At 44.8% G+C, this 16,859-nt stretch overlaps 1 protein-coding gene and 1 long non-coding RNA gene across 6 annotated transcripts in view; one reads left to right on the forward strand and one right to left on the reverse strand.

The window, feature by feature from the left end:
- Positions 1-16,859, reverse strand: part of LOC308583973 (two pore calcium channel protein 1-like) — a 41,461-nt gene that overhangs the window by 11,525 nt on the left and 13,077 nt on the right. For 2 of the 5 annotated variants that reach the window (XM_081188528.1, XM_081188529.1), the window contains exons 2-11: positions 12,535-12,620; positions 9,931-9,983; positions 8,145-8,273; positions 6,945-7,061; positions 4,563-4,681; positions 3,680-3,781; positions 2,769-2,895; positions 2,269-2,470; positions 1,061-1,205; positions 488-673 (exon numbers count right to left, since the gene is read on the reverse strand). In XM_081188528.1, coding sequence (XP_081044654.1) covers positions 488-673; positions 1,061-1,205; positions 2,269-2,470; positions 2,769-2,895; positions 3,680-3,781; positions 4,563-4,681; positions 6,945-7,061; positions 8,145-8,273; positions 9,931-9,983; positions 12,535-12,620 — 1,266 coding nt within the window. Of the gene's footprint in view, positions 1-487; positions 674-1,060; positions 1,206-2,268; positions 2,471-2,768; positions 2,896-3,679; positions 3,782-4,562; positions 4,682-6,944; positions 7,062-8,144; positions 8,274-9,930; positions 10,046-12,534; positions 12,621-16,859 lie in introns of all 5 variants that reach the window. The other 3 variants (XM_081188527.1, XM_081188526.1, XM_081188530.1) reach the window with 3 other exon arrangements.
- LOC308584294 lies at positions 3,261-8,274 on the forward strand. The gene is made up of 2 exons (XR_014006750.1): positions 3,261-3,389; positions 8,188-8,274. It is a non-coding gene; the product is annotated as an uncharacterized lncRNA (long non-coding RNA).

A 16,859-nucleotide genomic window follows, 5' to 3' on the forward strand; every position in this document is an offset into this window, starting at 1 on the left:
ATAATAAATTTATTATTGTTGATGATTATAATAATAATAATAATAAAAAGAAGAAGTCATCCAAGTAGCCATTGCTACTTCTTGTAAGAGCAAATTCCAGAGTTCAGCTATGTACACTGTGGAATACCAGTCATGGTTTCCCTCAAAGAATCATGGGAACTGTAGTTTGGCTGCTGGAAATCGTAGTTCTGTGAGGGGTCCCCTAACAACTCTCAGCACTTCTACGACCCTACACTCCCCAGGATTCTTAGGAGAAGCCAGGACTCTTAAAGTCGGAGTTGAGCGTTGAGCCAATATTAATAGACGGGGCCATAGCTCAGTGGTAGAGCACGTACTTTGCTTGCAGAAGGTCACAGGTTCAATCCCTGGAATCTCCAAGTAATACTGGAATTGTCTGGAAATCCTGGAGAGCCAGTCAATATAGGAGAATGAGAAATTACTGTCTTCTTCATAACGCGGAGGGACAAAAATAAAAGAATTTACTTACCAGTTCCAGAACTGGTTCCTTGCAAAAAAGGTTCTGGGTTCGTAGGTGTACAATTTCAGAAGAATCTCGATGATATACAGACTGAGGAACACCCACTCTGCGTAGGAAATGAGGGGGTTCTCCTCATCCAATGCAATGAAGACGGCGTTGATGAGTATGATGACATCATACATCCAAACAAATACCCTGCGGGAGATGTTCACCGGGTTAATTACCAACCAAACTTGTTCGTTTTGAATAAATTTTTCCCAAAAACCCAAAGTACTACTGTCCAGCCACGTTCACCATGCAAAATCGCCCCGTGGGCAGGTGAGAGTATTTGCTCAGGGTCACCTGAATAATAACAATAACAATAACAATAACAATAACAATAACAATAACAATAACAATAACAATAACAATAACAATAACAATAACAATAATAATAACAATTTATTAATTATTATTATTATTATTAATACCCCGCCCATCTGGCTGGGCCTCCCCAGCCACTCTGGGCGGCTTCCAACAAAATATTAAAATTCTGTAAGCACCTGAAGCCCTTTGTTGGAAAGGCAAGCGATTCAGACTTACTTGTGCTGAACCATCTTGCGTAGGAGGAGGCTAGGAGCAGAGTTGTACACATGGGGAATCCAGACTTCCAGGGGGTGGCTGTGGAGCTTCATGGTGATCACTTGTATATTCAAAAGATCAGCCAGACGCACAAAAGATTTTTTGTCTGCCATAAACAGAAAATAATGCCGGAGAGGGGCGAGGGAGGAACTAATTTAGAAGCTGCTTAGGCTAATACTCAGCAATTCAGACAAGCCCCACACATAAACCCACAGGAGAAGAGCAGCAATCTGGATCTGGCCAGGTCTTCTAGCCAGATGTGCATAAGAGAAAAGTAAATGCAGCTGCAGATTAACTGAATATCAGGGTGGATAAAAATCAATTATTTAAAAAATAAATTTTAAAAATTGATTTTTTAAAAATTAAATTGGATTTTTAAAAATTTAAAATAAAATACTTTTGGAGGAAAAATCTTTCTAAAGGTAGTTTTCTATTTACGTTACATTATTGTCCAAAGGCTATTCATCAGGAAATAAGGATTTGTTTAAAGTTATTCATGTGTGCTAAAACTCAGTCTAAGGTTGTTGTTTTTTAATTTAAAAAAATCGTTTAACCACATCAGTTAACAAACATGGATACATATGCTATATAATGTTATTGTTTTAGTTAAATAAATTGTTTAAATTGTTATTAAGGAAATGATTGTTTTTCTCCTTCCAACAAAGTACATCAGAAAAGTTGTCCAAATATAAACAATTAACTTATTAAACCTCACATTAATTTCATAATTATATGTCAGTGTATTTCTAATAGTATAACCAAATCAGTAATTTTTGTTATAACTGTAAAAACTACTCTGAAAATTAATTATTCCAAAAGCTCCCGAACGAAAGACCAGGAGGGAGATGCCAGTCGGGCATGTCTCTCTGCCAGGGTCCTACTCGAGTGTAGGCCGAGCTCCTGACACCTACTCAGAGTTAGGCCCTGGTCAGATGGGCGATTGAGCTGCTGCAACTAGCGCATAGTGCATTTGAAAGCACGCGCAGAATGGAAGTTAAGAGGGAGGAGGGCATGAAAATAAGGAATATTGTTGGGGGAGGCGCCAAATTTTGTCCTTGCTCAGGGTGCCACATTGCCAAAGTCCACCCCCTTCCCCTATCCTTCCTCCCTCTCATCTGCCCTGGCAACCTCATCTCCCAGCCACACTGCTTGAGTCTGCTGTTACCCACCCACAAAGCCCTTCTGCTCCTCGTCACATATTCGCAGCAAGAGCTCTCGGTGAGATGTGCTGATGTCGGGAGCCACCAGTTTCACAAGCCGCTTCCAGCGGTCTTCTTTGACGACAAACTCTGCTTCCTCCTTCACCTTCAGGAGGTTGAAGGCTTCTATCATCTTGCGGCGTTTCATGTAAGCAAGTTTGCGGATCTCATTCTGTGGGAAAATATATATATATATAGACAAATATATACTTAAGAGGAACACCCGGCTTAGTACTGTCTGCCCTGACCGGGGTGTCAGGCAGAGGGGTCTTTCCCCCAGTCCTACCTATTCAACCTCCATTGCAAATTTGGTTTATTATCAAAATTTACAGACTTCCAGCTGTTTGCAATGAGAAAACCGAAGAAAAGCAGTTGAAATAGCTCAACACAACAGATATGCTTCAAGTGGTTTCCCCCAGATTCAGCTAAAATTGCAACTTATCTCTTATCCCTTCCTCGGCAGGGCTTACCTTTAAGTGTTTTCTGTAATTGTTGTACACAACAGCCAGGAAGACTGACATGAAGATGTAGGTGTTGATAATAACATAGACTATGAAAAACAGGCAGTACCACCAGCTGAAGTCATAAGCCGGCATCCTATAAGAGAGGAGTAGCATCACCACCGAGAAAGTAAGAAAAGCCTAGGAACTAACCGATCCTATACTCCTCTGCTGTGTATATAATATTTAGCAGTTTTGCGATATTTGGATTCCTATAAACCACTAAACTTTGTAAGCCTTCCTGGGATTGCCGATAGGCCATTGAACAGTGGATTGTGCATTTCAGAAAAATACCGTACTTTTCTGTGTATTAGACGAGGGTATTTTTACTCCAAAATAAAGTAAAAAATGGGGGGGGGGGGCGTCTTATACATGGGTAGTGCAGAGGGGGGATGGGCGAATGGTTGCATCCGGGAGCAGGATCTAGCGATTGGGTGGGTGAATGGTGTCGGCCGCAAGGGCTGCTTTGGATTGGCTGCAGCTTTGTCAGGTGCGCGAGTTATTTGTGGATGTGTAAAGGGCTGCTTTGGCTTGGCTGCTGCTTCGGCAATTTGGCTTCCTCGCTTGCAATTGTTAGCGTTTGCCAGTTGGGTAAATGATATTCGGTTTGGCATCTCCCCCCCCCCCCACAAACAACTCTGGGCAATCCTCTGCAAAAATAGCTAAACAACTCTGTGCCATCTTCCCCCATTTTCTTAAATTTGAGCCCCCCACAGTAGGGGGCGTTGTATGCATGGGGGTGTCTTATAGACGGAAAAGTACGGTAGATTGTCACATCACCAAGGTGGTGCTGATGTCTCTCTTACACCAGGAAAACATCCCATTACTAAAAGCTCAACAAGAAAAATTAAAAGCATGTGGAGATCAAGGCAGATACTTACATGACATCGGGGCTATTTGCTGTGGTGACCAGCACATACATGTCAAAGACGATTTCAAGGTAATTTGAAAAATACGGCAAGCCTTCCACAGTTTTCAGATTCCTTGAAGAAAAGAGGAGAGGGAAACAGAGTCACAGAAGATGCCAATGTGAACTTCAAGCAATGTGCTCAAGAGGCTGTAAGCTAAATAACATGGCTCAAGGGTGGTTTTTCAGATCCATTTTTGGCTCTTTTTCCACCGGTGTGCCATACAGAGATATCTTATTCTTTGGCGATCACTCGTAGCTGAGTAAGATTGTCTTCCATGAACACGGTTTTAAGAATGAGTCCGTAAGTGACTGTGGAGGTCAATTCTGCATCCACACATCCTTCCACAGTGGGGACATAGGTTTCTGGGCAGGAGTTGATCATGGTAAGGGTTTGCCAAGCGTGCCTTCCTCTTAGCAAGTTTCTCTCTTGCGTCCTGAGTTCGAGTGTCTTCAAAGCCCATGACACCTTTGGTAAAGGCTGTTCTCCAACTGGAGCGCTCGCAGGCCAGTGTTTCCCAGTTGTCAGAATTTATACTACATTTTTTTAAATTTGCCTTGAGACAGTCTTAAAACCTCTTTTGTTGACCACCAGCATTACGCTTTCCATTTTTAAGTTTGGAATAGAGTAGTTGCTTTGATCGTGGAGCAAAGGAAGCTATACAAAATACACCTTTCTAAAAAAAACCAAACCACCTTACTTCCAGGCAGCAAAACTGAGGGTACCATTTTGCTGAATATTCTTGGCGTTGGTGGAGGAGATTCTTGGTGGTGGAGGAGATATTTCCTGACATTCCCTTGCAGGTGACGCAGCCTCTGGGTTCAGAGTAAGAGAGGGAGGAGGACGGTCCCCTTACCTGTCCCCAAAGAGCTTCAAAGCCATGAGAGAAAACATCAGGACACTGAACATAAACAGCAGGAAGACGTAGGTGATCTCCGGGAGAGTGTTCCGGATGCTACGGAATGCTCTTCGGATCTGTCAAGAAGTGGGAGGCCTTCATTAGGAGGAGAAGCAGCAATGTTTATATTCCTTCCTCACCCAACATCCACCTATAGAGATGGACCCACCAGTAAGAAGACCTGAATGCCCCATTATTTGTCTGGGTGCAAGAGCCAGCCCCCCCTCCCTTGGTTCCAAAGCAGCAAAGTTTATCAGATGAATGCTCTCCTCGGTGTTCAAAAGAGCCATTTATCACAAAGACAGCAAACATCAGAGCACCATACATCTGGTCAAGACCCAGTTTTAGGCATGCTTGTTTAGACAACGTGAACATATGCCTCCTCCAGCACAAACTGAATCTCTGCAGTATATGCAGGTAAGGCACTGCAGACTACAAGGGACATATCCCTGCCCCCAACTTGTCCAAATAATAATAATAATAATAATAATAATAATAATAATAATAATATACCACCCCGCCCATCTGGTTGGGTCTCCCCAGCCACTCTGGGCGGCTTCCAACAAAGTATTAAAATACAGTGGTCTGTTAAACATTAAAAGCTTCCCTTAACATGGACCCAGGATCATTGTGGGATGCACAGAGGCCACCTGCCATTTGCTTCAAGTATAGCACAACAGGTGTGATATGTAAATGGCACATCACATCCTCTTTCTCTAGCCTGGGCTACCTCAGGTGTTTGACTCCTGACTCTTGTTAGCCCAAGTCATCACGGCTTACGGATGCCAGGACTTCCAGCTCCCATCGCCTTAAGCAGAGATGGCCATATGCACCCCCTGAGAGTTTTTGTACCACTCCCAGACCGCTTATCCTTTAAGCACCCAGTTGGATTACTGACACCTCTTGCCGGTTCTCTGCTGCGATTCTATGATGGTTTGGGCTGAGCATGAACCAGGCTTTCAAACCAAACAGCTCTCCATGTAAACAGCACAAAACCCAAAGTTGAGGCAATGCTGCCTTCATGTGGCAACGGACCAGCCTTGTTTATCACATACCAATCAATCACAGGATTCAGGTACGAATCAGGCTGATGGGATGAAGGACCCAAATGTACCTGGGCTCTGTTAACATTGTCATCCCTGACCAGAGAGGGCCCAGCGCTGGATTCTGGTAGTGAGAACACATGTGAGCCCTTTGTGCATCTATGCCGCAAAACTCAAACCAATCACTTCCACCCATGAGATCTGCATACTGCAGAAGCACTGAAAACCTCAGTAGAATTGCATTTCCTTTTTTGCAAGAAGCCACAACAGTGCATGCTTCAACCAATTTCAGTGCACTAGACTTGGCTTGGGGATGTGGGTGGCGCTGTGGGTTAAACCACAGAGCCTAGGACTTGCCAATCAGAAGGTTGGCGGTTCGAATCCCCTCGAGGGGGTGAGCTCCCGTTACTCAGTCCCTGCTCCTGCCCACCTAGCAGTTCGAAAGCACATCAAAGTGCAAGTAGATAAATAGGTACCACTCCGGCGGGAAGGTAAACGGTGTTTCCGTGTGCTGCTCTGGATCACCAGAAGTGGCTTAGTCATGCTGGCCACATGATCCGGAAGCTGTACGCCAGCTTCCTCGGCCAATAAAGCGAGATGAGCGCTGCAACCCCAGTTGGCCATGACTGGACCTAATGGTCAGGGGTCCCTTTACCTTTACCTTAGACTTGGCTTATAATAGCCAACAATTAGCATTGCCAATTTCTTCAGCTCCCACTTTTGCATTAAACCGAAACAGTAGGAATTTGCTCTGAAAGCAGAGCTTTTCCAAAGCATGCCTTCCTGTTCCCTGGTATCTCAGCTTCCCTGACTATACAAATTATTATTGATTCAAATCCCAAGCAGAGGAGATGCAAAAAATGTAATTAACGCAGAACTGTTCTTTCCACCCCGATGTTGCCATCAGAAGCGACTCAGGATGAGGTTCAGAATCCACCACCTTCCTGGAATTGCAATAATTTGAAGCGGCATTGGATTCCCACCCCACCCCCATGCATTACATTCCCCAACTTTCAGGGACCCAGCCATGCCTTACCTGGTGTTTCCGCTTCCCCAAAGCTAGGCCAGGCTTAAGCCTGCCTGTTTGCATAGAGAAAAGAAAAAGCAGATGATTTCAGAACAGAAAGCACTCTACAGCTGGATCTCTGGAGCAGGCAGACGAGACAAAATTGAAGCAAGGCCCCTTCTCTTCAGTATATATGCACACCATACAGTTTAGAGTTGCTGGCTAATTTAACTAGGGGATCTCTTTGGGATAGAACTGCTGGCGATGGAAATACTGGCCCCAAAGTCTTACCTGGCGACTTTCTGCAAAGTTTATTAAGAAGATGGGTCTCAAGGGCCTTGACCACCGGATGCCACGTATGCTTGAGATTCTAAGAGCTCCGAAGACAATCAGGTCAACCAAAGTCATCTGGGTAAGGGGGGGAAGCGAGGAGAGAAGGTACCTCTGAAATTCAAGGAGCAGTGGTCCAAACCAACCAAACAACATTGTAATTAGAGGAGCCCGTGGGAGGAATGAAGGGCTCTAGAAGCCAATTCATAGTTCTGTCTGGTACAAACAAATAGCCAGAGGAGATGTGGATTGGCTCCACTTATACAGAACAAAAGATGCCAGGCTTATTTATTTACAGTCGTACCTTGGTTTTTGAACAGCCTAGTTCTCGAACGTTTTGGCTCCCGAATGATTGGAATCTGGAAGTGACTGTTCTGGTTTTCGAACGTTCTTTTGGAAGCCGAACGTCCGACAGGGCTTCCGCGGCTTCCCATTGGCTGCAGGAACTTCCTGCAGCCAATCAGAAGCTGTGCTTTGGTTTTCCAACGTTTTGGAAGTTGAAGAGACTTCCGGAACGGATGCCGTTCAACTTCCAAGGTACGACTGTGTTTATAAAAAATATTTATCATAAAAACATATTGCAGATGTTTACAGCAATGGACAATAAAATCAAGTTAAAAGCAAAAGAAATTAAAAACAGAACATCATTTGACCATTGTGGGTGATGTATTTTTAATTGCCTGCACAGACCTGGTGGAATATGAAAGTGTTCAGCAGCCATTTAAAAGTTGGCGCAGATGGCGCCTGCTGAATTTCTACTGGCAGGGAGTTCCACAGGACTGAGCCAATGACACTAGAAGCTCAGTTTCTCGTTGTTGTCAAACGAGCCTCACTAACTCAGGGAATGACCACAGACACTCTTGCAGATGCTCTCAGCTGGAATATGAAGGTTCAGGAGATTCTTAAGGTACCCTGGACCCAAGTTTCTGCACTGAAATGTGGTTTTGGTGCAGGCATCATGGCTACGCTATAATCTGGAGGAGTATGAAATTGTACAAGCAGAATAGCGCGAGTTGAACGGCATCTAGCAACACTGCAGGCTAGACTGAGCATGGCATTGCTACATTGGGAGCAGCAGAAGGTGGTGCCATTCAGAAGAACAGTCTGCTAAGCTACTGCTCCTTCCATGACTCGCAGAAGGAGCCATGAGCTACAACTGACCAGGATGGTTATCATGATGCAGATGTTCTTTGTATCCTTCCAGAACACGTCGCGAGGAGTGACTTGCGCAAAATGGAAGAGCCTACCGAAGAAAACCAGAAGGCATAAGACTTCGGTCAGCGAGGTAACCTGTTGGAATGGAAAAAGCAGAAGCTTAAAAGGAGATGGGCTTTTAACAAACAAAACAACTAGGCTGGAACAGACATGCTGGGTCTGAGAGAGGTTTGACTCAACAGTTTCCCCTTGGGAAAGTGGCAAACAGGGAAAGATGGGGACCGGCCCAGTGGTTGTCTCCACAAGCCCACTGTCAAAAGCACGCAGGTTCCTTTTACTGTTATTGCTAACCACTGGCAGTTGCAGTAGGACACGTCTAGCTAATTCTTTATAAAAACCCATATATGTCAACAGGCAAAAAAGCATTACAGCCAACATTTTGGCTGGTAAATGCCAACACATATCCCCTTTACCCAAATCAATGAATCATGTTGAGTTGCTGCAGCAGGAAAACAGCAGCTAATAAACTGAATACGTGTTTGGAATAATCATAATAATATTTTCTTTTTCTTTTTTTCACCCAGGCCTTTGGATCCTAGTCATCTTCTTAACTTTTAGTAGGGTGGAGCGGGATCTTGTGTGTGTGTGTGTGTGTGTGTGTGTGTGTAGTTTATTGATAAATAGATAGATAGATGGATACATAGATAGATAGATAGAGTGTTTTAGGGGGGTTTTAAAAATCCTTTTTTAAAATGTACATTTTGGTAATTTGTTTTGAGATTCTTTTTTTCTTTTTCTTTTTTGAGGGCAGAGAGTAAAAACAGCAACATTCCATTGTCAGGGAGAACAGAGGCTGTACATATGGAAGAAGGTCAGAGGACAGAATTAACACAATTCCCATTTGGCAAGATATTGTCACCTTGTTCCTTAAATAAATCTTGAGCAAGATTCTTTCCTAAAATAGATCATGTTAATACAAATTAATATGGAATTATGCAGATCGAGTGCTGCATTTTTACACACTGTTGGTGTTTTATAAACTTCTGTGGGTAACACAATATATGCAGACTTCAATGCAAAAGCAGGACATTTTAATTAGGTGGGAAGCTATGAAAGTTCACATGCATGATGAAGTATTTTAAATTGCATTTTAATCTGGTTCTTTCCCCCTATTATGTTTCACTGTAACTTTACTGGTGTTAGCTGCCCTGAGCCCAGGTCTGGTTGGGGAGGGTGGGGTATAAATAAAATTTATTATTATTATTATTTTAAAAAAAGAGAGAGAGAGTAAAGTTTCTTATATGCAGAATTGTGCCAAAGTTAATCATTCTAGATTAATGCGTGTGCGCATGTACACACACACACACACACTTTATTGAGCCTCCAACATCAGGATGGAATTATTAGCCATCCCAATTTGCCTGAAAGAAGCGTCTCCACCCCCATCGTTCTACCCGGACACTGAGGTCCAGCACCGAGGACGGTTCCCTCGCTGCGAGAAGCCAAGTTACACAGAACCAGGCAGAGGGCCTTCTTGGTAGTGGCACCCGCCCTGTGGAACGCCCTCCCACCAGATGTCAATGAGAAAAACAACCACCAGACTTTTAGAAGACCTCTGAAGGCAGCCCTGTTTAGGGAAGCTTTTAATGTTTGATGTATTATAGTATTTTAATATTTTTTTGAAAGCTGCCCAGAGTGGCTGGGGAAGCCCAGCCAGATGGGCGGGGTATAAATTATTATTATTATTATTATTATTATTATTATTATTATTATTATTATTATGAAAGCTTACCAAGAAAGGCAGCAGGTACACAGCTGGCTCTTCAAACAGCGCAAGGGCGAGGTCTACAAATATAAAGAAGTAGGTAGCTCCTTGCATAGTCCAGTGGTTATACAGATAGTAAAGTCTGGGAAGAGAAGTCGGAAAAGCAACTGAGAACCTCGGTTGGAAAATGACCTCTACCTCCAGCAGGCGCAGTTCTTGTGGCGGCAACAGCAGCAGGGAGAATATTTAAAGCCTGCTCTAAACCACCAGGACATCCCTCTAAGATTTTATTATTCATTTATTTCTAAGCTCCTCTCCTGAGGGTCCCAGGGCAGGTTACCGCATCAAAACACAGTATTTGAAACGATTGAATAAAACTTGCAGTCACTGAAAACAAGGTGGGACTTTAAAACATACAAGGATCAAAAGTTGCTGGCGAACTGTAAAGCGCAGCCCTAGAAACCAACACATTATACTACCCATTTATAAATCTCAGTATTTTTATGTGTGTGTTTTTTTGTTTCTCAGCATTCCTGAGCAATGCTGGGTATTTTCTGCTATATTTTGGAAAATAATTATCATTGTTGACTGGAAATTCCTTATAGACTTTTCGTGTGAAAAAGACATTGAACTTGTGATATCTGGATTTGAGGACTGAAGAAAATATTGGTTTACAGAAAGTGGAATTATTGGGTATTATCCTGGAGTGGATGTTGGGAATAATTTTCTATATATAGCTGACAGACGAAGAATCAGAAGTTATATTCTTTTCTCTCCCCCCCTTTTTTTCTTTCTTTCCCCTTTTTTCTTTTCCTCTTTTGAGTTTGTGTTTTTATTTAGATTCATTTCTTGGGTATCCAACATCCACCTTTGATATCTTTTTTCGAACTTTAATAAAATCTATTGGAGAAATAAAGGAAGTTATCTGTCTGTTGCTATGCCGTTGGACAGCACATAAGATACTGTATCCAAATTTTGCACGATGGTTGCCGAGCTCAAGGAACCACTTTTCTTCTATGCTTGGATACAATCGAATGCCGTTTTGAATCGGGACGACGGGCCTAACCTTTCAAAAGTACACTGATTTTTATCCAACCAATGTTACCACGGCACTTCTGTTTGTTTCTGAAAATTCTTGAGCAGTGCTGGGAACAAGGCTGCTAAGAGGTATCATAAAGCCTCATTCTGGAGAAAACCAACAACAGTATCAACCTTGCTCAAAAACAGCATTATGCCATATTAGCCACATTTGTGCCACAACCCCAAAAATACACTTTTTGAGACAACCACAGCAGCACAGGCCTCATCTTCATTCCACGTAGCTTGTACAGTGGTACCTCGGGTTAAGAACTTACCGTATTTTTCACTCCGTAAGACACACTTTGTTCCTCCTAAATAGTAAGGGGAAATGTGTGCGCGTCTTATGGAGTGAATGGCGCTGCGCAGAGAGGGAGAGCTGTGCAGCGCCTCTTCAGCGAAGTGGGAGGAGAAACGGAAGGGGCTCTGTTCCTCCTCCCGCTTTGCTGGAGAGACCCTGCGCAGAGATGGAGAGATTTTTCTTGTTTTCCTCCTCAAAAAACTAGGTGTGTCTTATGTTCGGGTGTGTCTTATAGAGTGAAAAATACGGTAATTCGTTCTGGAGGTCCATTCTTAACCTGAAACTGTTCTTAACCTGAGGTACCACTTTAGCTAATGGGGCCCCCCACTGCCGCCACACTGCTGGCGTGCGATTTCTGCTCTCATCCTGAGGTAAAATTCTTAACCCAAGGTACTATTTCTGGGGTTAGCAGAGTCTGTAACCTGAAGCGTTTGTAACCCGAGGTACCACTGTAGCACCATGACCTGGCTATTTTAGGGCAACGGCCGATTTCGGGACAGGAAGTGGCTCCGCCCTCCTGCAGCACCCTAAAAGCCAAGGAACTGATGTGCCGCCCACAAGCTCACCTGCCGCCCAGAATCCGAACCCCCACGTAGCAGCCACTGTGCCACACTTAAGACTCCCATACCACCCTACAGACTGTTCCCCCCCCAATCCGGTGCAGACCACCCCCGGTCCCTGGCTACCTGCGCAAGGTTTAATATTACATTTCCGAGCACAATTCAAAGTGTTGGTGCTGACCTTCAAAGCCCTAAACGGCCTCGGTCCAGTATACCTGAAGGAGCGTCTCCAACCCCATCATTCTGCCCGGACACTGAGGTCCAGCGCTGAGGACCTTCTGGCGGTTCCCTCACTGCGAGAAGCCAAGTTACAGGGAACCAGGCAGAGGGCCTTCTTGGTAGTGGCGCCCTCCCTGTGGAACGCCCTCCCACCAGATGTCAAAGAGAAAAACAACTACCATACTTTTAGAAGACATCTGAAGGCAGCCCTGTTTAGGGAAGCTTTAAATGTTTAATAGAATATTGTATTTTAATATTTTTTTGGAAGCCGCCCCGAGTGGCTGTGGAAACCCAGCCAGATGGGCGGGGTATAAATAATAAATTATTATTATTATTTAATATTAAACACAACACAAACACACCCAGCCTGAAAAATTAATGAAGCCAAGGCACTCTCACATTTCAGCAACCTTACACACTTTTTGCAGCGTGCATCAGAGTGTTCAGCATGACGCCCCCAAACTATGCACTTACCTGACTGCCCGTGGAGAGGTATCAAAGGGGATGTTCCTATTGTACTGGGCATCATACACGTACGCTGCTGCCAGGAGAAGACTCTGCTGTAAAGAGGGAATACATTTTCAACACGGCTGCACTTTGACTGCTCCACACTCAGACTTAATTCACAAGCTGCTGCCCAATTCTTTGTTGAGCTGGTTAAGAAGGGGAAAGCCAGATGACTTCATAGATGGACTTGCTCAAAACAAGGTTTGACAGCCTAAATCCTATGCTTTTAATTTCGCTGCCAAGGATGGGATTTTGAACCTCTGTTTATCCCACATGCATGAGCATCTGGAGGAATCAACTGCAATTAATATATTCTCTCCTACCCATAACCAAAGGTTATAAGTGGCTACTAGTCATTGTGGCTATGCTTGGCTTCCACTGCCGGAGGCAGCCATGTCCTGAATGTCAGTTGCTAAAAACAGGGAGAGCTCTCTTGTGACTAGATGAGCCACTGGCCTGATTCTGCAGGCTCTCCTTATGTTCTTACCAGCAGAACTGATCTGGTGTTAGTGCTGTGCTGAACTCACCATTCCCTAGTAAGCAACAGCATCCCACCTTATGGGAAGTTAGCATGGCACCTGCGCATGCCCGTCTCTGACCAGCCACTTATGTCTCTCTGTTTTCTTCAATTGGAATAATGCCTCCTGCTTGCCTGCATGGAGTATTTTCAAAGAGATGCACGCACATGTTCCATGTGGAACAGAAACCTATAGCTTTCACGTGGCTGGAATGTAAGGTAAAGGTAAAGGGACCCCTGACCATTAGGTCCAGTCGTGGACAACTCTGGGGTTGCGGCGCTCATCTTGCTTTATTGGCCAAGGGAGCCGGCGTGCAGCTTCCGGGTCATGTGGCCAGCATGACTAAGCTGTTTCTGGCGAACCAGAGCAGCGCACAGAAACGCCATTTACCTTCCCGCTGGAGTGGTACCTATTTATCTACTTGCACTTGGACGTGCTTTCGAACTGCTATGTTGGCAGGAGCTGGGACCGAACAACGGGAACTCACCCTGTCACTGGGATTCAAACCGCCGACCTTCTGATCGGCAAGTCCTAGGCTCTGTGGTTTAACCCACAGCGCCACCCGCATCCCTGGCTGGAATGTAGCCAATTGTAAGTCCTTATACAACAGCGCATAGAAATTGTATGTCCTTATACAACAGTGCATAGAAAGGATTTTGCTAACATGCTCAGTACTCCCACTGCTTAAAGACTAATTTGCAAGCCAGTATACACAGGGTCTGGCTGCAGGGCTATAGGACAAGAGAAAAGATCTCCAGCCTTTTAGTAGTCCACAATGTGTGTGCACACACAGCCTGGCATTGTTTGCCACGTCACTCGGATCATGGCCTGCAGACCACTGCAGAGTAAGACATCGAGTGGCAGAATGTACGTCCATCTGTCAGCAAGAGCTATGCAATTCAGAACACTGTCAAAGGTTTAGTTCAAGTGGACTGTTTGGCTATTAAAATGCAATGGTTAACTGTTTAAAAATTTTAAGTAGTAGTCGTCTCACAAGAAACAGCTTGTTCCAAGCATAACAGATTACTTGATTATGGCTCTTCTGACTAAGATCAAAGGGGGCAGGGGGAATCCAGTATGTTGTACACCTTAAAAGAAATCTAGTACGTTGTACACCTTAAAAGAAGATGGGCAATTTTGCTTTCCATAATACCAGACAACAATCTGCTTCCTCCACACCCCTCTCACTGGTCTCCCCGTATCCTTTGGCAATGACGCTTATAATTTGAGCACAACTTCCACAGAGAAGAGCTTTGGCTACATGTCAAGCCAGACAATGAGGTTGCTCTGGGCTTGCAACATTGTGAAGGCCAAGCACTCCAAAATACTTGCTCTGAGACAAGCCACAGTCTAGTCGGATAGAGACTTCAGCATTGTTGCAACAAAAGTGACATTTCGTATGTCCCAATGTGACCCCGAATGTTGGCGGGCTGAACTAAAACAAGTCCCACAGTGTCCCTACTTAGGTTACAAAGCTGCTCATTCTTGCACAGATAATTTTTTTAAACACTCCTTTAAAGCCAAGCTGTGAAGCCCCGCCCCCCCTTTAAAGAAAGCTCATTTTGATCTCCAGTGTGGCAAATATCAAAGTCAGGGGTCCACTGCAACATTCGTCATTGCAATGAGTGCTCCCCTCTGGCAGGAATAATGAATGCCATCCTTTCTCCTAAAGTTGGAGCTGGTGGTATCCTCCTTACAGGTGTGTCATGCCTCTGACGCAACATGCAACACCCAGATGCCCCAGCCACCCTCTGAAGTTTGCAGAGGACAAGTGGGCAGGACTCTGGGACCATCCCAGCAGTTGCACTACCCTTCTGGGGCCTCTTGTGAAAAGTTTATTGGAGTAGAGCCATAGCTGAATAGTAGAGCATCTGTTTTGCATGCAAAACGCCCCAAGTTTGATCTCCAGCTTCTTCAAGAAGGTCTGTGAGAGACCACTGCCAGGAACCATAGAGACTTGTGGCCAGGCAGTGTAGAGAGTTCTAAGCTAGATGGACCAATGGTCTGACTCCATATAAGGCAGTCCCCTATCTTCCTTTAAAAAAGGGTAAAAGGTAAAGGTAAAGGACCCGGACGGTTAAGTCCAGTCAAAGGGGCTGTGGCGTTCATCTTGCTTTCAGGCTGAGGGAGCCAGCGTCTGTCCACAGACAGCTTTTCCAGGTCATGTGGCCAGCAGGACTAAACCGCTTCTGGCACAACGGGACACTGTGATGGAAACCAGAGGGCACAGAAATGCCTTTTACCTTCCTGCCACAGCACTACCTATTTATCTACTTGAACTGGCATGCTTTCGAACTGCTAGGTTGGCAGGAGCTGGGACACAGAAACGGAAGCTCACCCTGTCACACCAATTCGAACTGCCGACCTTCTGATTGGCAAACCCAAGAGGCTCAGTGGTTTAGACCACACCCACCACCTATAAGCACCTCAGACATGCAACACCGCTGTGGGAATCTCCCCCCTCCACACACATACCATGGAAGTAGCCCCTAAGAGGCTTCTGCTCCATGAATTTGTCTAATCCTTCTTTAAAGTGATCCTCTCGGCTTCTTCCCAACACACAGGGACATCATTGTGTGCTTTAATAATAATAATAATAATAATAATAATAATAATAATAATAATAATAATAATTTATTATTTGTACCCCGCCTATCTGGCTGGGTTTCCCCAGCCACTCTGGGCGGCTTCCACAGAGACCAAAAATACACTAAAATGTCACACATTAAAAACTTCTCTGAACAGGGCTGCCTTCAGATGTCTTCTGAATGTCAGGTAGTTGTTTATCGCTTTGACATCTGATGGTAGGGTGTTCCACAGGGCGGGCGCCACTACCAAGAAGGCCCTCTGCCTGGTTCCCTGTAGCTTTGCTTCTCGCAATGAGGGAACCGCCAGAAGGCCCTCGGCGCTGGACCTCAGTGTCTGGGCAGAACAATGGGGGTGGAGATGCTCCTTCAGGTATACTGGGTCACACAAGCACGATGGCTCCCACAACGTTGGGCACAACCTGGTGCATCTGCTCTAAACTAAAAAGCAGGTAGACTTTAAAGACATTTATTTAAACTAAAAAGCTGCATGGGCTACAGCCTTTCTCCATAGTGGAGCTGCTCCTTGATCAAGCTGGCATGATCCTGCCTGGACTGAAGTTACAGCTTCCACCTAAGATTTTATTAAGGATGGGGTGCATCTAACAAGCACCTTTGAAACCTGGTAAGGGAAGCCCCAAGTACGCTCTCCTTGCAAGGGTTTGCGGAAAACAACCTTGCTTTCTCCATCAGGAGGGACAGCTCAAGTCACAGGAGAAACTGCTTTGCCAGAGTCCTCTTCTGTGTGAGAGTATTCATCCTACGGATGCCTGTTGCTGGAAACTGCAGGAAGGGAGATGCACCTGTGTTCAGTTCCTGCTTTCAGGTTTCCCATGGGCATCTGGCTGACTACAGAGAGGACAGGATCCTGGTCTGAACCAGCAGGGATGCTCTTATGTTCATTTTGATAACAGTAAGGATATCACCTTACCAACAAAGGTCCGTATAGTTAAAGCTATGGTTTTCCCAGTAGTGATGTATGGAAGTGAGAGCTGAACCATAAAGAAGGCTGATCGCCGAAGAATTGATGCTTTTGAATTATGGTGCTGGAGGAGACTCTTGAGAGTCCCATGGACTGCAAGAAGATCAAACGCATCCATTCTTAAGGAAATTAGCCCTGAGTGCTCACTGGAAGGACAGATCGTGAAGCTGAGGCTCCAATACTTTGGCCACCTCATGAGAAGAGAAG

This window comes from Podarcis bocagei, assembly GCF_964188305.1.
Source record: "Podarcis bocagei genome assembly, chromosome: 3".
Taxonomy (NCBI): domain Eukaryota; kingdom Metazoa; phylum Chordata; class Lepidosauria; order Squamata; family Lacertidae; genus Podarcis; species Podarcis bocagei.